Below are 23,255 nucleotides of genomic sequence, written 5' to 3'. Positions count from 1 at the left end.
ATGGTCAACAGTGAACCTCCAACTCGTCTTGAGGTTTGTGCTCTGAATTATCACTGGTTTATTACTTTAATTCAGGAACATAAACGTTCAGTATTTCTTCATTTCCTTTCTTTGCCATTAACAGGGAAAAAATGCTGCACTAGTTGTATGTTGGCTTCTTGGGAATGGTTGTCTTTTTGCGTGGAACAGTATGTTGACGATAGAAGATTACTATGTTTACTTGTTTCCGGTAATTATATACATTCTGATACATTCTTCAGTTGATTTGGCTACTCATTCATTCCTCTGGTGTAGTACCATTACTTACAAAGCCAGTTTGTGAATTTAAAATTACGAAACCTTCTGAACAATAAATTTTAGTGTTTATAACTTTTTAATTTGGTTAACATATCTTCTTACACTCCAGTACATATTCTAAGGATCATATTTTGTTTTTTTTAATCCATGTGCATCTTCAATTTTGTGGTTCTCAGATGTTTTTATTGTTGTAACTTATATAACAGGATTGCCTTAGCATGGAAATGTATTAATTTCCTTTTCTCCTTGTGCAGAAATACCACCCCTCTAGGGTGCTTACTCTTGTATATCAGCCATTTTCGTTTGGAACACTAGCTATACTGGCTTACAAAGAGGAAAAAATCAATACAAGGATACGGAATCTATTTGGATATTCTCTTTTTTTCATAAGCACTTTGTTGGTGTTAGTTGTAAGTTCTGTTCACTTGTTTGTAAACTTTGATTCCTTTAGGATGTGGTTTTGACTTTTGGTTTTATTTTTACCTATTAATCTACCATAGTTGGATTTAGCAACATCTGGTAAAGGAGGCCTTGGAACTTTCATTGGTATATGCGCAATTAGTGGTGCATTTGGAATAGCAGATGCTAATGCTCAAGGTGGAATGGTGGGAGACCTGTCCTACATGCTTCCGGAATTCATGCAGGTCAGAATCAGAATTTGAATTACCATGAAGTTTTAGATAATTCTTTCAACATATGCATTTATTTTATATGGTTTTATTGCTGCAGTCTTTCCTTGCTGGTTTAGCAGCATCGGGTGCATTAACATCTGCTTTAAGGTTAATTACAAAAGCAGCATTTGAGAATTCTGAGGATGGTCTTCGCAAAGGAGCCAGTAAGTTCAACTCTCGAGTGCTTAACATGGAAACATTTGATAATTTAGAGTTTATCTGAATTATTGGTTAATATGGACACAATTTTAGCTTCTATACTAGTTTTACTAGGCTTTATTTGTGTTCTGTCAAATTTGTCAGGAATAAGTTTGAAACTAGATTTTTCAACTCTATTTTCCCACAATTCATGAAGATATTCATGATTATGTGGCTTATTGAAGATTATGGCTGTTTTCCTTGCAATGTAAATGAAATTGGATTGTAGTTCCTTTAACATTGTGGAATTAATTCTTTTAGTATCATGTTAACTCAGACTCTTAGAAGGTGAGCCTTGAGCCATGGAAAGTTGTTTCTTTTGAAGGGAAGGCCACAGGTTCGAGTTTGGCAAAGAGACTCTCTGCTAAAATATAATATTAAGGCTGGATATAATCGACTCTCCTCTCTATCCTCGCAAGTTGAGTGAGGAGCCCTATGGTTTGGGGTTTACCCTTTTTAGTACCATGTTAACTTAATATATGGGTTCGTATGAGATTGCAGTTAGATGGTTATTTAGACCAGCAATTGCAATTCTTTCTACTTATCAAAATTCTGTGATGATTGTTCCAGTTCTTGTTTACTGTCATCGAACTATATACAATTATGACTGTTGTACAGACTCTCATACAATTTAGTTACTACTTACTAATCACTTATCAATATACTGCCCTTGCAGTTCTGTTCTTTGCTATATCAACATTCTTTGAGCTTCTTTGCGTTCTTCTCTATGCCTATGTCTTTCCAAAATTACCAATAGTGAAGTACTACCGTTCAAAAGCAGCATCTGAAGGATCCAAAACTGTTTCAGCTGACCTTGCCGCTGCTGGCATTAAGATCCCACCTGAAGAAGTACTGTTTCTTTTCTTCTTTTTCTCTTTCAAATGTGTCACTGGAAGTTCCTAATTCTCCAAGATTCAGTTTATAAGATACTTAGGCTTTTTTCAGGTCGAGGAAGATGCAAAACAAATAGAGCGCAAAGGAAACATGCAATTGGTGTTGGAAAACATTGATTATGCACTTGATTTGTTCCTAATATATGTGCTAACACTGTCTATTTTCCCTGGATTCTTATCAGAAGATACTGGATCACACAGTTTGGGCACCTGGTATATTCTTTATTTCATTTTTTTCTTGCTTCTTTTCAAGCATAAAAATCTCTTTCACACCCATTTTCCTGTTCCTTTATGACCAGACACAATACACTAGGATAAGACACAATATGTGCCAATATGATAGTTGATATTTCCAATTATTTCAGGTACGCTATTGTATTAATTGCTGCATATAATGTATGTGATCTGATCGGAAGATACATTCCACTCTTGAAAACCCTAAAGTTGGAGTCCCGAAAGTTGCTCACAACAGCAACTATTTGTCGTTTTTTACTTATACCAGCATTTTATTTCACCGCAAAGTATGGTAGGCAGGGTTGGATGATAATGTTAACATCTTTCTTGGGATTATCCAATGGCTACCTCACTGTCTGTGTTCTCACTTCTGCACCAAAAGGTTACAAGGTGGGTTTGTTAAAAGAACCAGCAACTTTTTCTGTTGTTATAGAATTCTAAGATTCATTAATTAATCTTTGTGTGTGTGTTTTTTCTTACTTTTGTAGGGACCGGAACAAAATGCCTTGGGAAACCTGTTGGTGTTGTTTCTTATTGGAGGTATTTTTGCAGGGGTAACACTTGATTGGTTGTGGTTAATAGGTAAAGGGTGGTGAGATCTTAACCAAGCCAAACTACAGAAATGGCTGAGACATTATTGATTTCCCAATCACAATTACTTAACTTTTCCAAATTCAGAAATTGAAAATTTATATTATTGGGCCCTAATTTGTTGAATGATCCTTTTGTTACTTCGCATCTGATATTTGTAATTGATAATTGATGTTAACCTAAACACCTAAGAGAACCTCACAGAAAATCAGTTCTAGCTCAATTTTCATGATTGTTATATGCTATGTGCTTGATTACCATCCACTTTACCAGATTCCCCCCAATTCTTCATAGATTATCTTTCCTTATATTTTGATCTCATATAAAATGAAATCTTGATTCAAAATTTTTATTTTCTTCTCTTTGTTGATTAGGAAGATAAATCACTATCGGTTTGTTTTTGTGTGTGTATATTTTTTTTTAAGAAAGATCTGAACATATTGAGGATTAAAAGTTGTTATTATTTATTATAAAGAAATAAAATCGATTGTATATTTTCTATTTAGAAGAGAGCCTGATGAAAGTGCGCATGGAAAGAGAAGGTAAGGCGTGATCTGCGTATTTCAATAGACACAAATTTGAAATGAATATGAATATTTTAAGGGGAAGGATATTGTGACAACCAAGTTGTGTTACTATCAAGTGACTACCAATCAATCTCACCATTAGATCGATTATATTGATCCAACGGTTATATTTATTTTTATCTTTGATGATTTTTCAAATTTAATACTTTATATTTATTTTCACCTTTGTATGGTTATGGTTTCCCATATTTAATGCTTTTAGCATTAAATATGGGAAATCATAACCATGAAAAGGTGGAAATAAATATAACCGTTGGATCAACATAATCTATTTAACGGTGAAATTGATTGGTAGTCACTTGGTAGTAACAAAACTTGGTTGTCACAATATCCTTCCCCATATTTTAAATATAAATAGTTATTTGTGTTAAAAAATTTAACACTAACACGACAAATTTATTATACAATTGTCAATTTTGCTTTTAAATGGAAATTATTTAAATAATTTTAAATTAATAAAAAAATCAAGTAAATGGGGATAAATATGTAATTATATAACTATTTAAGACAAACAAATCAATTAAACATATTACAATATATGTTGAGATAAAGTAAAATATTCACCTTGTGGTGTTTCTTCATGTTCTACTAATTGCATTTACCAAGCATATAAATCAACTAGCAAGGGATTCTTCCAGCTTAAATACTAATTGCATTTACCAAGCATATAAATCAACTAGCAAGGGATTCTTCCAGCTTAAATACTAATTTTGAGTTCGAATTTTCGTAAACACAATAATTATACTAAAATTTGATAGATAGAGCTTGATTGTTCATGTGATTTTACCCTACTCAAATTTAATTAAATAAGTTATGTGTAGATGAGGTTGTGTCTTCTATATAACTAGTGAATTACTCGTGCGATGCTCGGGGAAAAAAGAACGAAATTGTTGTCGGCCTTCGTTGGTTAATCATCGTTGTTTGTAAATCAACACCTTCATCGTAGCGTGAAGCTCTGAATTATAATATGCTGGAGATGTAAACATAAAGTTATAAATATAAAAGAACAAAAAAACACAAAAAAGCATACCTGTTACAAAAAACAACTACAACATATTAATTATATAAAAACAAATTTCTTACACCAACATAATCACAAATTTAATTTTTTGCGCATTAAGAAGTGATGCTGCGCTAACATATGCCGTCCGTTAATATAATCTAATTATATATCATCATTTTTTAATAGAGAAATAGACAACATTAAATTTCTGTATATCATCGTTTTGGACAAACAAAAAAATTACGAAAAACAACTACCACATATTAATTATATAAAAAAAATTTCTAACACCAACAGAATCACATATTAAATTATTTGTGCAATAAAAAGTGATGCCGCTCTAACATATCATGTCGTATGTAATCCAGAAATAGAAAACTTGACACTTATTTATATAATGTTGTTAAGAGAAACAAAAAAGTAAATAAAAAAGATTGAAGGAGTACAATACCATCCACAACCATAATATATTAACGTTTTAAATTATTTTCAAACATTGTCAGAATCAGAAATTGACTATTTTTCGCAATACCAAATGATGCCGCGCTAACATATTATGCCACATGTTAATCTAAACTAAAAAGATTGAAGGAGTACAATACCATCCTCACACATGATCTGAACTTGTTGACAATTATCCCTTGAAGCATTACCTGGACAATAATCACTAGGGGAACAAAATCCCAATTTTAAAAGAACAAAAAAGTCAGACATTAATGCATCTAAAGAATTAGCTAACAGCAGAATTTTTTTTATTTTTTTTTGCAAAAACGATAATTGTACCGCAAATTGGAGTTGTCATCACATGAAGCAGTAATAGTTGAACGTGCAGTCATATCATCAGCGACATCAATTCCTGTTACCACATTACAAAATTTTATTTCTCAAGTGTGAAAAAATTTATATCTTCAATAGTTTTGAATATATATTTATGATGAAACAAATGGTTTAAAACCGTCTGAGATAATTACCATCCAAATCTGCCATTTTACTGATACTGAGAGAATTCACAAATAGTGTATGATTCCTTTTCTGACGAATGATTTTTTTGCGCCTCATCCTAGCATTTCTGCTGTCTACAAAACATATAAGAAGAGATAAATTTGTAACCAAATAAATTTTAGATTTATTACTTCGTTACATATAATAGTATTTATGGCAATCAACAATTAACAATTGAAAAGAACACTACCTTGACTTGGACATGAGTTATTATAGTCGTCTGCAACTGAGTAGGAAGCATTTGAACATGTCCACGCACTGTTTATCTTATGCAGCGCATTTGAACCAATGCTGAAAAATAAAATGAACTTATAATAAGTCACTTGGAACAATTGCGCTGGATCTATAAAATAGAAAATGACGACCAAAACTAACCTGTTTATGGGGGACACAGTCCTTGGAGAACAATTTTCTACAGTTGGTTTGTTCGTACCATTTGACGGTATAGATGAATTAAAATTTGCAGAGGTGGAATTACATAAGTTACTTTGCAAACGACCTTTATTTCTTTTACTTTTGAAGGGAGTCTCTGCTCACAGAAAAAACAAATTACTTAGAACAACAAATATATCAGAATCTTTTAATTTCACGTAACGTGTTAATGAGGAAAAAATGCTTATAGATGATTGAGAGCCTGTTTGGATCCTCTTATTTTTAAGCTAGAAGCTACTTATAAGCTAAAGCTAAAAAAAAGAGCTTAAAAACATAAGCTAAAAGCACACAATTCAAGAAAAACAGATAAGAGCTTAAAAAAAACTCCTCCTAGGAGCTTTTAATTTTCAGCTTTTTTCTTCATTATAAAAAAAAGAGCTTTTCGTTATAAGAGCTTTTCCCAAAATTTGTTTGGCCTAGCTTATGCTTATAAGTAGCTTCTAACTTAAAAATAAGAGGATCCAAACAGGCACTGAATATAGTTACGTACTGTTAGAAATATCACAAAGTGCTTGTCTGTTGATGCCGAATTCATCTTGGATATTTTCGATTCCAGAAAGTCTGCATGGGCAAAAAAAATATTGACGCAAGGGCATATTTACAAACGCCAAATAAACATGTTCACGAAAAAATAATTAACGAAAAAGCTTACCTGCCAAGGGAGCAGGAATTTAAAGGAGTCAGATTTTCTAAGGTCGTTGGAGAGGACGTATTACCGTCTGTAGGGGAGTAATTACATAACCTATCACCAAAATGACCATTATTCCTTCTTTTACTCGAAGGAGTTCGTGTTTCTAATGGATTTTTTCTCATAATGAATGGTATGGAAATGGAACTCTGGAATTTTCGCAAAGGTCCAATGCAGTATGAGTTGAGTCCTTTCACTTTAAGATTCCATTCTAAACGAAAAAAAGGAGAAAAAATGAAAAAAGAACACTCATGATTAATTTTTACTACAAAAGATGAATGGGGTAATGAAGTTGAATGTGGGAATCATAAAAAGACATTTAATTATCTTTATTAGTCATAAAAGCATGTTCAAAGACTTCTCATTTACCAACAATAATCATAATGGAAAGAATACGGAAGGTCTTTTACTTTGTAGTATTCAATCATAATAGCACACACATAATTAATCAATATAGATGGTTGTTTATTTATTGTTAAGTTTTAATTTTTTGTGCACCCAATCATTAAAGATTGCATTAAAACTTCGTTGTTTAATTGCAATGCATAACTATAATTTATTAATAATAAATTTAACATTTTTGAAATTAGTGAAATATTGAAAAAAATGGCGCTAGACAAATAAGAATTACTTACCTATTAGTTATTATCTGAGTCAATGAATCTACTATGAATTTTAAAATACTAATGATTAAATCATTTATAATTTTTATTATTAAAAAACAATTATCATATTGTAATTCTTTTTATCACCTGTATAAGTATTATATAATTTATGTAAACTTTTCGAATTTTGATTTTAGTAATTAAAAAATTAGAGTTTCATTTGGTTTGTACTCTTATCGTTTTAAATGTGAGCATTTTGAATAATAACTGTCAACTTGCAAATGGAATGATTAAATGAAGTTGGGTTATCGAGCAACTATATAGTTATATTTTGACAACAATTTAAGAGTGTCGTATCGAGCAATTAAATGGGGAGGGGGCTGAACCTTTAGCCATCACTGTTCTCCCGCACTCCGGATTAGTCCCATAGCCGGCTCAAAGAGTCGAAGCTCGTGGGGATACCGGAGGGAGCCAACTCGTCTCAAAGAGATAATTAGGGTTGGGTAACTTCAAAAAAAAAAAAAAAAAAAAGTGTCGTTTTGACTCCCAAAACAGCTTTTCGTGTTCCAATGCATCCATTTAAGAGTTATGTAAAGTCTTCGAATTTTGATTTTAGTAATTAAAAAATTAATGGTATTATAATTCTCTCACATGAGTTCGACGTCAATCAATTTTTATCATTATTGGCTCACTTTTTATCACCAGAATAAGTATTATATCATTTATGTAAACTTTTTGAATTTTGATTTTAGTAATTAAAAAATCAGAGTTTTCTTTGGTTTGTACTCTTATCATTTTAAATGTGAGGATTTTCAATAATACTTGTCAAGTCTACACTCTCTCATTTATAAATCAATCTCAATTCAACGTTAAGTAATAAAAACTCCACTAACTATTAATTACCATTTAATACAGAATTAATGGTATTATAACTCTCTCACATGTTGCTTTCCAAAATCCAATGTGTCCATAAGCCATTTTTTAAAAATTTCAAATGCATTCAATAACAGTGACTCATTAAGTTATCACATAGAAAATCCGTTAACAACATTTTAACACGTTATCATGAACTATGAAGCATAAAAGTTGATTAATTATTCAAAATCCAAGCCGGATAAGCAAATATATAATAATATTATAATCCATTCAAATCTTGTTGTACCTAATGGAACAAAAAGTCTAGAAAATTAACATTTCTGTCATGAACATGCATCTGAATACTTTGTAAAACAGTTTAATCAAAAATATTTTTTCGACCAAATTATCTGTTGTATCAGCACATACAACTCGCAATAAGTCAAGGATCTCCTTCCTCCGGTTTTGTGTCTCCAGCTTCACCATCAAACCTATTCCAAAATATTTTTTCCCACGTGTCAGTGTTTAATGCGATAACGATTACAATATAAATGACTAAAGTACAGAACACAGTGAGAATTTACGGGCAAGCACTTAACTCTTTCTCCAGTTTAATCTTTTTCAAAGGATGGACAATAGAAGAATTACACTTGTCTTCAACACTATTATTAAAATTCGGAAAGGGCTTGAATTACACTTGTCTTTCTCAATTCAACGATAATCATGTCTAGTTGGCCTGAAATTATCACTGTTCAACCTAACTCTAAAATTTCTTATAAAATAGACATCCCCTTCGCATATTTTTTTACGGACATTCAGAGGTCCTTTGACAGTAGCATATATCCTTCCACCCTACAAAAAAGATACATTAACACAAGGGCCGTAAATAAAATAAACAAAAAAAATTTAACAGAACGAAAAATATTACCTTCTCGTCTAATAAAACCATGTCCAGATTGTCGTCAAAAATTTTTCGCTGAAAATTAGGAACATTCCAAGTCCTAATAACCCTCACCTTAATCCTCCACTCCTCCTTCGACGGATTAAGATCCTTAATGAAATCATACCTCGAGTACATATTTTGCTGCATAAAAGATTGAGCAGAGGAATATGCAACAGAATCAGAAATTGTACAGGATGAGGAAGGGAAGAATTACTAAAGCCGAAAAACCAAAGGAAAGCATCAAGTAACACACATCATCATTATATATACACAACTTCCAAAATGGACTTGAAAAGTCTCTGAACTTATTTGAATTCAAATTAAAATATTCAATGCTCATAACAATTACCAATGTATAAAGATATGGAAATTTAATTAAGCTTGACCCCACTAAGATAAGAAAAATTAATATTTTATTTTAATTAATATTTATTTTCGATTTAAGAAAAATATCAAAAGAAGAAAGTTTTTAAACATCTCTCAAGTGTGAACACATTGGTGAAATTGAATGAGGGAGTGACACATCATGAAACTTTTCATTGATGTTTATTCCCTTAGTATATATAATGTTATAATTGAAGAAAACAATTGAAAATCAAATGAATTTTGATACTAACCATTGACAATATTAGAGTATAAGATATGTGTAGATGTTTCAACCTGGACTACAAATTTGACATTAATATCCTCCCCTACCAAAGATTGAATCGCTACACTCGCGTGAAGATATTTCATAATTAATATAAAAAAGGCATATTATCCAAATAAAGATTGTTGGGGCAAGTGGCTTCTTACACAGGACGCTTACAGAACACCTAGAGGGGGGTGAATTGTTTTAAACTTTTTCAAAAACTTTTTTGAACTTAGTAAACAATTACACAATTTTTATTCAGTCCCTATATGCCCAAAATAATTTTTCACAATGCTAAGAACAATGTAATAACAGAATGCGCACCTTAGCAATTTATAGAGTATAAACGCAGCAATTTAATTTTCTTAAATAAAACTAGAAAAATATTAATTTCCAAATACCAGAAAACAATTTAAGTGCTACAGTAATTATAATAGAACCAGTAAGATGCTACAACACTCTAAAACTAGAATAAGTGTAACTGTCAGTCTCTAAACAAAATATTCAGAAATTAAATCAGAGAGACAAGAGACACACGATATATCTTGGTTCACACCCACTAAGCCTAAGTAGGGTGTTACGTCCAGACTGAAGTAGCTGCAGATATTTTATTTATCACAAGTGTACCTGTTTTACAAACACGCGTTACACAAGCAATCAAACAAGATATCAAAAACTCTTCCTAGTGCCTACACTGCTCCAAGCTCTGAGAATACTCTCAAGCCGAACCTACGGAGTTCACCAACTCCTCTCACACAAGACCTCCACTCTCTCTAGTGGATTCTTGAGGCTCCAGGCCTTGAGACACACTCTCAAGCCAAGCACAAGGTCGCCAACCCACACGGTTGCATCCACACACCTAGGACAGATTTACAGCACACAACTACTCCATTTTAACAATCAATACAATATTTTTCAGAACTGTAACAAGTGAAATAATCCAAAAATACAGTGTCCTATCACACCAAATATATCACGGTAATATCAAACTAAGCTCTACAAATTTATGTCATATGCAGAAAATTAAACGAATGACATATCCATTAAAATCTCTAAAATTAATGCACAAAGGAGCTTGGATATTACACAATTAATTTTCTAATCAATGAGTACCATGAAATCTGATTTAAACAGAAAATATAACCATTATAACCAGAAAATCAGATTTGAAATTTATCTCAAAAATTCACAAAAATTAGAATTAGTTCTAGATAAATCTTTTGATAATAAACCACAAGAAATCTGAATTTTAATCACAATATACTTCAATTAAAACAGAAAATTCAGATGTAATATTCCAACAATAAAATTTCTAGAATAATTCAAGATATTTAATATTCAGATTAAACAACTCAAAATCCCTAAAGCATTATGAAATAATAGATCTAGAAATTTTCGATAAAATGCTTCAAATAAAGATTCACAAAAGATTTGAGTTGATTAGAAAATACCACAATGAAGCCCTAAATTCTTTATCAAAGATCCCCAAATTTTTCTCCAAGAAAATATGCAGCCACCAAAATAAAGTTGTGAAAGGGTTCACGATCAAAAAAAAAAATCTAGAGCATTTTTCTGTCTTCACTCAAGGAGATTTACTTAAGAGAACTCGATCTTATTTGCAAGAAGAAAAAGTGACAAACAAATCTTGAAAATGCAGAGTAGAAAGCAAACGTTGTTTTTCTACGAACGAAGACGACGATGCAGTTGAAATCTTTTCTCTTTTTTTTCGGTTAAAAAAGAACGCTGTGTATATATGAAAGATGAAAAGTGAAGTTTTCCTTTTTATATTTGTAAAGAACCTTGGGATACACCACCCCAAAAGCTAGCTCAAAGGGTGGGAGTGCTCAAGGCCTTATAAACTCCACATTAGTTGCTCATACAACCAAAGTGGGATTATATATCTCAACACGCCCCCTTGCACGAGAGCCTATTGGGCTTGAAGAGTGGACAATGCAACAGGCTCAGCCTACCTGTGCTAAGAAACGCCACAAGAGAAAGTGGGGGCGGCGAGACTCTGATACCATGTAAAGAACCTTGGGACCACCCCAAAAGCTAGCTCAAAGGGTGGGAGTGTCCAAGACCTACATTAGTTGCACATACAACCAATGTGAGACTATATATCTCAACACGCCCCCTCACACGAGAGCCCACTGGGCTTGAAGAGTGGATAATGCAACAGGCCCAGCCTACCTGTGCTAAGAAACGCCACAAGAGAAAGTGAGGGGCGGCGAGACTTTGATACAATGTAAAGAACCTTGGGATACACCACCCCAAAAGCTAGCTCAAAGGGTGGGAGTGCCCAAGACCTACATTAGTTGCACATACAACCAATGTGGGACTATATATCTCAACATGCCCCCTCACACGAGAGCCCATTGGGCTTGAAGAGTGGACAATGCAACAGGCCCAGCCTACCTATGCTAAGAAACGCCACAAGAGAAAGTGGGGGGCGGCGAGGCTTTGATACCATGTAAATATCCTTGGGATACACCACCCCAAAAGCTAGGTCAAAGGGTGGGAGTGCCCAAGACCTACATTAGTTGCACATACAACCAATGTGGGACTATATATCTCAACACGCCCCCTCACACGAGAGCCCATTGGGCTTGAAGAGTGGACAATGCAACAAGCCCAGCCTACCTGTCCTAAGAAACTCCACAAGAGAAAGTGGGGGACGGCGAGGCTCTGATACCATGTAAAGAACCTTGGGATACACCACACCAAAAGCTAGCTCAAAGGGTGGGAGTGCCCAAGGCCTTATAAACTCCACATTAGTTGCACATACAACCAATGTGGGACTATATATCTCAACATGCCCCCTCACACGAGAGCCCATTGGGCTTGAAGAGTGGACAATGCAACAGGCCCAGCCTACCTGTGCTAAGGTTGAAATATATAGTCCCACATTGGTTGTATGTGCAACTATTGTAGGTCTTGGGCACTCCCATCCTTTGAGCTAGCTTTTGGGGTGGTGTATCCCAATGTTCTTTACATGGTATCAGAGCCTCGCTGCCCCCCACTTTCTCTTGTGGCGTTTCTTAGCACAGGTAGGCTGGGCTTGTTGCATTGTCCACTCTTCAAGCCCATTAGGCTCTCGCGTGAGGGGGCGTGTTGAGATATATAGTTCCACATTGGTTGTATGAGCAACTAATGTGTAGTTTATAAGGCCTTGGGCACTCCCACCCTTTGATCTAGCTTTTGGTGTGGTGTATCCCAAGGTTCTTTACATGGTATCAGAGCCTCGCCGTCCCCCACTTTCTCTTGTGGAGTTTCTTAGGACAGGTAGGCTGGGCTTGTTGCATTGTCCACTCTTCAAGCCCAATGGGCTCTCGTGTGAGGGGGCGTGTTGAGATATATAGTCCCACATTGGTTGTATGTGCAACTAATGTAGGTCTTGGGCACTCCCACCCTTTGACCTAGCTTTTGGGGTGGTGTATCCCAAGGATATTTACATGGTATCAAAGCCTCGCCGCCCCCCACTTTCTCTTGTGGCGTTTCTTAGCATAGGTAGGCTGGGCCTGTTGCATTGTCCACTCTTCAAGCCCAATGGGCTCTCGTGTGAGGGGGCGTGTTGAGATATATAGTCCCACATTAGTTGTATGTGCAACTTATGTAGGTCTTGGGCACTCCCACCCTTTGAGCTAGCTTTTGGGGTGGTGTATCCCAATGTTCTTTACAATATTATTATTATATAGCTTCAACAAAGAAACCCACGTGATACCTTTTTCAAGTTGAAATTGAAAAGCTATTCTTACTTTCCCTTTTTTTTAAATAAAGCTGAACCTTTTCATATAGCTTTTCAATTGGTAAAGTTACTTTATTTTTTTATTATATAGAAAGCAAGGAGTAAACTAACGTGATAGTGTTAGTATACAATTTAGCTTGATATGCAATAATATGTATTGGCATGCAATTGAGCTTAGGTAGATACTATATGATATAAAATAGTGTGTAACAAATTTTTAAAAAATACCTAACCACTTGTATCTTCAAACTCCAACTTCATTTTGAGACTTTTTGTAAACCCTTTGTCATCATCAAAATATGTATTACATTATGCTTAAAAGGTCTTCAATCTCCCCTTTTTTGATGATGGCAATTTATACTCAAATTGAAACAAGTAAAGGTTAGTAGCATAAGATATTAAAATTATGTAATCACATACTCCCCCTAAACATATGCATACTCAAAATTATTATGCTAATTAAAAGTAAGGCATACATATGTTCTCAAAACTTCTCAAAACTCCCCCTCAAAATATGCATAAGCTCAATTTGATGATATTCATATTTTCTCCCCCTTTGACATCATCAAAATCAATTATAGCATATAATAAGGATTAAAGATGGATAATGCATATAACAAACATATCATATATCCAAAGATTACCCATGTCTTGTACCAAGTATTGATTCTTTGCAATTTTTGGGCTTAGTCTAAGAGGTTCTTCAATTTACCAATATCTTCAATGTAGTCTTCATGTTTTCATTCATTTCCAATTTCTTTCAAACACCTACAACATAATCTTCCACACTTGCCTTTCTAGGCACATTAGCAAGATCTAGCATTTATCATATAAAACATGTAATCTAATTTACACAACAATTTTATATTTCATCAAAAATTGCTAATTGACATTTTTCAAAGGAAGATGTTGCAAATGAGCTTGTTGTCCTATTTGGACAGAATTGAATATTAGATTAAAACAGTGAACTATTCAACTTTATAGGCATGTAGTACATGAAATAAGCTTTCTATCCACATATAGAACATTTATATTGAGCATGTATAACATAAGATGAGTTAAAAACAGTCTATGCATGTCATATTAAACACCAAACAACAACCAGACATCATGTGCAAAATGATTTATAAAAAAAAAAAAAACATTCCATGGCACATGATGCATACATGCTCACTAAGTTTTCTTAGGAACATATATCATTTTCTTAACCTTGGGGCTAAAGAACATGCTAGATGTGTTAGGTTGAGGTCCGTAAGATGTTGAAGCAATGTTGCCCACATCCATAGTCCTCTTAGGAACCCACTTAAGATTAGTTCCTTTTAGGCCATATTTCTTAATATTGTATTGATATACAAGATGGCCACTCATGCAACAATATGTACATTTCTTAAATGGTAATTTAGACATGAACCTAGGAGGATATTGGTTTTTCTTTCTTGGTTGAGCAAAGGGAGGTTTGTGAAAACCTAGTACATGTTTAGTAGTCTCAACCCTTTGTCTACCAAGGAGGACATTCAAGTTGTCTCTCCCACTTGTCATTCTATCAACCATTATTTTCAACCTATCCACTTCATTAGATAATTCAACACATTTAGTACATGAAATAGTGGAAGGGGGTTTCACATCATCACTTGATCCAAGAAGACAATTCATCAAAAGATTTTCATTTTTAAGATCTTCATTGTCTTTCATTGGATCATTTATAATGGTGGTTAAACTATCAACTTTGTCTTGCAAGCAATTTTTCTCATTTTTTAATTTTCTTAACCTTAGAGGTTAATTTTTCATTTTCAACTTGCAAGCATTTATAAGCATACAACAAATCATCATATGATGGACCAACCATAGAAGAGGTATCACAAGAGGAACTAGAACTACATATTGAATTAGAATCACATACCGAATTGGAATCCCACATAGAACTAGAAGAGTGGCTAGAATATACCTCAATTTGATCTTTTTCAATTTGTGTCATTAAGCAAAGGTTAGCTTGTTCACTTGATGAGGAGCTTGTAGTACTTGAAGTGTCATCCGAAAATGCCATGTAAGCTTTCTTCTTTTTGCTCTTACCTTTCTTGAATTTGCCATTTTCATATTTATTCTTTTTGTTTGGGCAGTCCTTTTGGAAGTGACCTTCCTTTCCACACTCAAAACAAACATTGTTTGAGTTGCTTTCTTTTCTACTTTTGTTGCTAGCCCTTCTTCTCCTTTTGTTGAACTTCTTGTTGAAGAACTTGGTGAATGACTTGTTAAAATTTTTTACGAACATTGTCATTTCATCGTCTTCACCGGTGCTTGATTCACTTGAAGAAGTATCAGTACTTTTCTTACTTTGCTTGGATTGGGAAGAAGAAACTTTTAGAGCTATACTTTTTGAATCTTTCTTGTTAAGCTCACGATTCGCCCTTCTATTTAATTCTAACTCGTACTCCTGAAGCTTTTCAAATAAGGTAGCAATGGACATTGTGGATAGATCTTTAGCTTTATAGATAGCCGAAGCTTTTGCATCCCATTCCTTAGTAAGACATCTCAGAATTTTGTTAACTAACAATTCATCATCATGAAAAATATTTAAAGCATTCATTGATGTAACTATATGCATGAAACGTTTTTGCATGTCAAATATAGACTCACCCTCATACATCTCAAAGAGCTCAAACTCTCTACATAATGCATTTTGTTTAGAACGCTTTACTTCACTAGTATCTTCATGGGTTATTTCTAAAATAAGCCACATCTCACGTGCAGTCTTACATGAAGATACTCGGTAGTATTCATCCTTACCAAGTGCATCAACTACTAAGTTCTTTGCTTTTGAGTTGTATTGGGCACTCTCTAATTCTGCTCTAGTAAAATCTGTGTATTTTTTAAGCACACTTTTACCATTGTCATCTAGTCTAGTTGGAGGTTGATATCCTTCCTCTACACTATACCAAATTTTAAGATCTACCGACTCAAGGAAAATCTGCATCCTTGTTTTCCAGTAGGGATAATCAATCCCACTGAAAAACGGAGGGCGATAGGTGGAACCACCCTCAAGAGGAATATCCTGATGGAAAGAAGCCATAGGATCTTTAACTCTTTGGCAATGGCCAATCACTCAGAGCACGAAGCTCTGATACCTCTTGTTGGGCAAGTGGCTTCTTACACAGGACGCTTACGGAACACCTAGAGGGGGGTGAATAGGTGTTCTAAACTTTTTCAAAAGCTTTTTTGAACTCAGTAAACAATTACACAATTTTTATTCAGTCCCTATATGTCCAAAATAATTTTTCACAATGCTAAGAACAATTTAATAATAGAATGCGCACCTTAGCAATTTATAGAGTATAAACTCAGCAATGTAATTTTCTTAAACAAAACTAGAAAAATATTAATTTCCAAATACCAGAAAACAGTTTAAGTGCTACAGCAATTATAATAGAACCAGTAAGATGCTACATCACTCTAAAACTAGAATCAGTGTAACTGGCAGTCTCTAAACAAAATATTCAGAAATTAAATCAGATAGACAAGAGACACACGATATATCCTGGTTCACACCCACTAAGCCTAAGTAGGGTGCTACGTCCAGACTGAAGTAGCTGCAGATATTTTATTTATCACAAGTGTACCTGTTTTACAAACACGCGTCACACAAGCAATCAAACAAGATATCAAAAAGTCTTCCTAGTGCCTACAATGCTCCAAGCTCTGAGAATACTCTCAAGCCGAACCTATAGAGTTCACCAACTCCTCTCACACAAGACCTCCACTCTCTCTATTGGATTCTTTAGGCTCCAGGCCTTGAGACACACTCTTAAGCCAAGCACAAGGTCGCCAACCCACACGGTTGCACCCACACACCTAGGACAGATTTACAGCACACAACTACTCCACTTTAACAACAAATACAATATTTTTCAGAACTGTAACAAATGAAATAATCCAAAAATACAGTGTCCTATCACACCAAATATATCACGGTAATATCAAACTAAGCTCTACAAATTTATGCCATATGCAGTAAATTAAACCAATGACATATGTATTAAAATCTCTAAAATTAATGCACAAAGGAGCTTGGATATTACACAATTAATTTTCTAATCAATGAGTACCAAGAAATCTGATTTAAACAGAAAATATAACCATTATAACCAGAAAAATCAGATTTGAAATTTATCTCAAAATTTCACAAAAATTAGAATTAGTTCTAGATAAATCTTTTGATAATAAAACCACAAGAAATATGAATTTTAATCACAATATACTTCAATTAAAACAAAAAATTCAGATGTAATACTCCAACAATAAAATTTCTAGAACAATTCAAGATATTTAATATTCAGATTAAACAACTCAAAATCCCTATAGCATTATGAAATAATAGATCTAGAAATTTCAGATAAAATGCTTCCAATAAAGATTCACAAAGGATTTGAGTTGATTAGAAAATACCACAATGAAGCCCTAAATTCTTTATCAAAGATCCCCAAATTTTTCTCCAAGAAAATATGCAGCCACCAAAATAAAGTTGAGAAAGGGTTCACGATAAAAAAAAAAAAAATCCAGAGCATTTTTCTTTCTTCACTCAAGGAGATTCACTTAAGAGAACTCAATCTTATTTGCAAGAAGAAAAGTGACAAACAAATCTTGAAAATGCAGAGTAGAAAGCAAACGCTGTTTTTTTACGAACGAAGACGACGATGCAGTTGAAATCTTTCTTTTTTTCGGTTAAAAAAGAACGATGTGTATATATGAAAGATGAAAAGTGAAGTTTGCCTTTTTATATTATTATTATATAGCTTCACCAAAGAAACCCACGTGATACCTTTTTCAAGTTGAAATTTAAAAGATATTCTTAGTTTCCCTTTTTTTTTTTAAATAAAGCTGAACCTTTTCGTATAGCTTTTCAAGTGGTAAAGTTACTTTATTTTTATTATATAGAAAGCAAGGAGTAAACTAACGTGATAGTGTTAGTATACAATTTAGCTTGGTATGCAATAATATGCATTGACATGCAATGGAGCTTAGGTAGATACTATATGATATAATATAGTGTGTAACAAAATTTCTAAAAATACCTAATAACAAAATTTCTAAAAATACCTAACCACTTGTATCTTCAAACTCCAACTTCAATTTGAGACTTTTTGTAAACCCTTTGTCATCATCAAAATATGTATTCCATTATGCTTAAAAGGTCTTCAAAGATAATCTATCATCCATATATACACATGGTTTAAAAATTATGTGTGTCCATAAAATACCTCTAATAAATCATCAGCTTGATTAGCTATGAATCTTCAAGTCTTTCTCCCCATTTTTAAAAGATAGATTACTTTACTAAAATAAAGTGATCAAATGAATAAAAGAAAAGATAAATGACAAATATCGATTTTAAGTACATGCCATTACCAAAGAAAATAATAATATTCGATATACATATGAGAGTAACATATCTTCACACTTATTGACATGACATAATTTAATATAAATATATATAAAAGGGTAGGTTATATTTACAAACTCAAACAAATTTTTACAAACCACTCAAAGTTTTCTTTTTTCTTTTAGATAAATCCACAACGTCAAAAAGCATGAATTGACATTTGTGATTTCTATGTAGTATGATTTGGCTGTGTGCGCGCGAGATGTTATGTTAGTTGCAGTTATCAAGTTGGCAAATTTTTCCTGGTTGCAGAGATTACGACATCAACTTGATTGATTGCATTAATCAGATTTAGAAGTGTTGAAGATAGGAATTAGTTTTGAAATATTGTTGTAATTAGATAGGATTAATTTGTTTAGATTATTCAGATTTGTAAAGTTGTTAGCTATTATTAGGTAGAAGTTGTTATTGATAGTTGTATAAATATACCTTAATTAAAGAGGTAAAAGTATGAATGAAAGTGGAAACAGTTCCCAGAATTTAATTTCTCAACATGGTATCAAGAGCGTTGTTCTGATCCTGGGCAAAAACATTTTTTTTCAGAATTTGGTTTTACCTTCTCGTACCCACCCGTACCATTTTTTCAGAATTTGATTCTACTTCTCGTGATCATGGGAAAAAACATTTTATCCTGGGCAATACCATTTCTTACCATTTCTTCTACCCTCCCATACTCACCCTTTTAACATTGGCAAACCGAACATACCTGAATTTGGTTTCCTTCAGAATTCTTTTTCCCAAATTTTTTTCTTCCTAATTTCATACTCAGAACCTTAATTTCCTCATCGTAGCCATGGACCACACTTCTCCACAAAATTCTGAAACTGTTTCCCCATCGTCCTCCACCCCTCCACCACCAACATAGATGACTTTTTTATCCTATGAACGTTAACAAAAGACCCATTTTTATCCTAAGCCGCTGGTGAGTCTTCTTATCTCACAATGGGGATTAATCTTCCACCGAACCAAATTCCATCTCCAGTAATGTCTTGGGCCTGCAAAAAATGCACCTTTTTGAATCCTCTATCTCAAAAATCAGAATGTCAAATCTGCTTGTCCTGTCCCTCTCCTCTACTTCCTTCAACGCCATCTTCATCTTCTTCGCCCCCAAAATGGTCTTGTAAATCCTGCACTTTCTTGAACCCTTACAACAACTCCACTTGCGAGGTCTGTGACTCTCGATGCCCTGTTCCATCACTTTCCAACTTGGACGATTTCAATGACGCCGACCACGATTCTTCGGTTGGCTCTGTTTTCTTCCCTCTTCGATCATGCAAGAGAAAAGCCATCGACCCCATTCACGTTGTTGATGACGATTATGCTGAAGCACCAGAGGTAAAGGCATCAGAGAACATTGATTCAGGAAAAGCTGCTGATGGTGATTCTTCGTCTACTTCTCACGCCAATGTTGTGTATGAAGGTACTCTAGGTAACTCTTTTGCTCTCTCTGCTCACTCTAGGAATTTATCTTGGATAATTGATTCTGGAGCGTCAGATCATATGATTCGTGATGCCTCAGTTTTAACGCATGTTTCTTCTTGTATTAAAATAACTATTACTACTGCTAATGGTGGCACGGCTTCAATCACTGGTCAGGGTACCCTTAATCTCTCAAAAAAAATTGTTCTTCATTCTGTTCTTGTGGTTCCTTCTCTTGATTTCAATCTGCTATCTGTTAGTAAGCTTGTTTCTGACCTTAATTGTAAAGTTATTTTCTGGCCGACATTTTGTGTCTTGCAGGACATCCAAACCCAACAAATTCTTGGCTATGGTGTTAAACATAACAACCTTTATTTCTTTGAAGTCTCTAATGATGAACCTGACTTGCATTGTAGAGCATCTGCTACTCATACTCCTGCTTCTCTTCATTCTGACATTTGGCTTTGGCATAAAAGACTAGGAATCCCTCTTTTACTTATCTGCAAAGGTTGTTTCCTTCTTTATTTTCTAAATGTAATCCTTCTGAATTTCATTGTTCAACTTGTGAAATGGATAAGAGCCATTGAATTCCCTTTTATCCAAGTTTGAATAAAAGTTGTATTCCATTTCAAGTCATTCATTCTGATGTCTGAGGCCCCTCTAAAGTCCTTTCTTTTTCTCATGCTTATTATTATGTGTCTTTTATTGATGAGTGTACTCGAATGATGTGGATATCTTTACTGAAACATAAGAATGAAGTTTTCTTTGTCTTTCAGAAATTCTATAATATGGTTCAAACCCAATTTTAAAGTTCAATTCAAATCCTTCAAACAGACAATGGACTTGAATATAAGAATAATTTTTTTTTGAATTTCTAGAATCTAAAGGTATCAAACATCACACCTCTTTCACTTACACGCCTCAGCAAAATGGATTAGCTGAGCGAAAGAACATGCACTTGTTGGAAGTAACCAGGGCATCTTTATTTGAGATGAATGTACCTTCCCATTACTGGGGGGAGGCAGTCCTTTCAGCAGCCTATTTAATAAATAGTACTCCATCTAGTTCACTAAATTTTCTTACTCCCCAACAAAAACTTGAAACTTTCTTTTCTATACCTCATGTCATGAATCTTGAACCTAGAGTCTTTGGTTGTACTGCCTATGTCCATGTTCCCAAACCTCTACGAAATAAGCTTGATCCTTGTGCTAAAAAATGTATTTTTGTTGGATATTCTGACCTTCAAAAGGGATACCGTTGTTTTGATCCTAATAATCACAAAATGCATGTTACTCTTGAAGTATCTTTTAGGGAAACCGAAGTTTTTTATGCAGGGGGAGTTTCTTCTTCTTCTTCTTCTTCTCAGGGGCAGATCCAAAACAATAGAGAAGAAGAATTCTGGCTATCTACTTCTATAGTTCCTACTCAAATACTTTCCAACACAAATGATCAGCTCACTAGCACTTATTCTCCTCAAAGCTCTTCACCTGAAGTAATCTTTGATCCTCCAGAAGCAAATCTCAACGATGCAAGTCCTCCTTTAACCCATGAGACACCAAGCCTAACAGACTCCGCAGTTGAACATAATTTTGAACCACATTTTGAATCCAGAACCGAATTGCTTTCTGTCCCTAATACAGATTCGTCAATTTCTGCTGCTCCTAATAGTATTCAAGTCAGAAAGTCGAGAGACCAAATAAAGGCAAACCCAAAACTGTTTATGAACCGGACCCGAAAGTAAAAGTGAAGTATCCTATTAGTAATTATGTGTCATCTCATAGGTTGTCTGGATCATATGCTCTAACAATTGATCAATTATCTACTGTATATATTTCTAATAGTGTGCATGAAGCTTTAGAAGATCCTAGATGGAAGCAAGCAATGAATACTGAGATGGAAGAACTTTAGCGCAATAAAACTTGGAGATTAACCTCTCTACCGAGTGGGAAGAAGACAATTGGGTGCAAATGGGTATACACCGTGAAGTTAAAAGCAGATGGGAGTATTGATAGATACAAGGCAAGGCTTGTAGCAAAGGAATACACACAAAGGTATGGAGTAGACTATCAAGACACGTTTTCTCCTGTGGCTAAACTTAATACAATTAGAATCTTAATATCCATTGCTGCAAATAAAGACTGGCCATTGAAACAGTTTGATGTAAAAAACATTTTTTTGAATGGTGACTTAGAAGAGGAAGTCTACATGGAGGTTCCACCTGGAGTGAAGCTAACTTCTTCAAAGGAGAATGTAGTTTGCAAACTGGAAAAGGCTCTCTATGGTCTTAAACAATCACCCAGGGCGTGGTTTGGAAGGCTCTCTTTAGCAATGAAGAAGTTTGGTTATAAGCAAAGCAACTCGGATCATACATTGTTCATAAAGCATAACAAAGGAAAGGTAACAATACTCATTGTTTATGTAGATGATATGGTACTAACAGGGGATGATGTAGAAGAAATGAAGCCACTTGAGAAGAAATTAGCTGTTGAATTCGAAATGAAGGATCTGGGTTCTCTAAAATATTTTCTTGGAATAGAAATTGCAAGATCTGAACAAGGTATTTTTCTATCTCAAAGGAAATACATTTTAGATCTTCTATCCGAGACTTGGCTAATGGCTTGCAAGCCTGCTGATACTCAATGTAAGTGAATCGTTCTTTGGGTATTTATCTGGATCAGGTTGAGGTTGATAAGGGCAAATATCAAAGGTTAGTAGGAAAATTAATTTATTTATCACATACTAGACCTGATATTGCATATTCTGTTAGTATGGTTAGTAGATTCATGCACTCTCCTAGTGAAGAACATATGGAAGCAGTATATCGTATTTTGAGGTATCTCAAAGGATCTCCAGGGAAACGTATTTTATTTTCAAAAAATAATAGAGCCTGCATTGAAGGATACACGAACTCAGACTGGGCTGGTGATAAAACCACAAGGCAATCAACTTCAGGGTATTTCACTTTCGTATAGGGAAATCTGGTTACATGGAGGAGCAAGAAACAAAAGGTAGTGGCAAGATCTAGTG

At 34.1% G+C, this 23,255-nt stretch overlaps 1 protein-coding gene across 1 annotated transcript; it reads left to right on the top strand.

Moving 5' to 3' along the window:
• On the top strand, positions 1–2,889 carry LOC133283903 (equilibrative nucleotide transporter 3-like). The gene is made up of 9 exons (XM_061480829.1): positions 1–33; positions 125–229; positions 552–707; positions 798–941; positions 1,027–1,132; positions 1,843–2,015; positions 2,112–2,272; positions 2,425–2,683; positions 2,782–2,889. The coding sequence occupies exons 1-9, from the start codon at positions 1–3 to the stop codon at positions 2,887–2,889; spliced, it is 1,245 nt and encodes a 414-aa protein (XP_061336813.1).
• The last annotated feature ends 20,366 nt before the right edge of the window (positions 2,890–23,255 follow it).

Source organism: Gastrolobium bilobum, unplaced genomic scaffold (genome assembly GCF_033153095.1).
Source record: "Gastrolobium bilobum isolate Gb01-03AN ecotype WA unplaced genomic scaffold, APGP_CSIRO_Gbil_v1 utg28738, whole genome shotgun sequence".
Classification (NCBI taxonomy): domain Eukaryota; kingdom Viridiplantae; phylum Streptophyta; class Magnoliopsida; order Fabales; family Fabaceae; genus Gastrolobium; species Gastrolobium bilobum.
This window is presented reverse-complemented; position numbering and strand designations above follow the sequence as displayed.

Coding starts and splice junctions, on each gene's coding strand:
- LOC133283903 (XM_061480829.1), top strand. CDS start 1: ATGGTCAACAGTGAACCTCCAACTCGTCTTGAG. Junction 2,273..2,424: donor TCACACAGTTTGGGCACCTG/GTATATTCTTTA, acceptor CAATTATTTCAG/GTACGCTATTGTATTAATTG. Junction 2,684..2,781: donor CTGCACCAAAAGGTTACAAG/GTGGGTTTGTTA, acceptor TTACTTTTGTAG/GGACCGGAACAAAATGCCTT.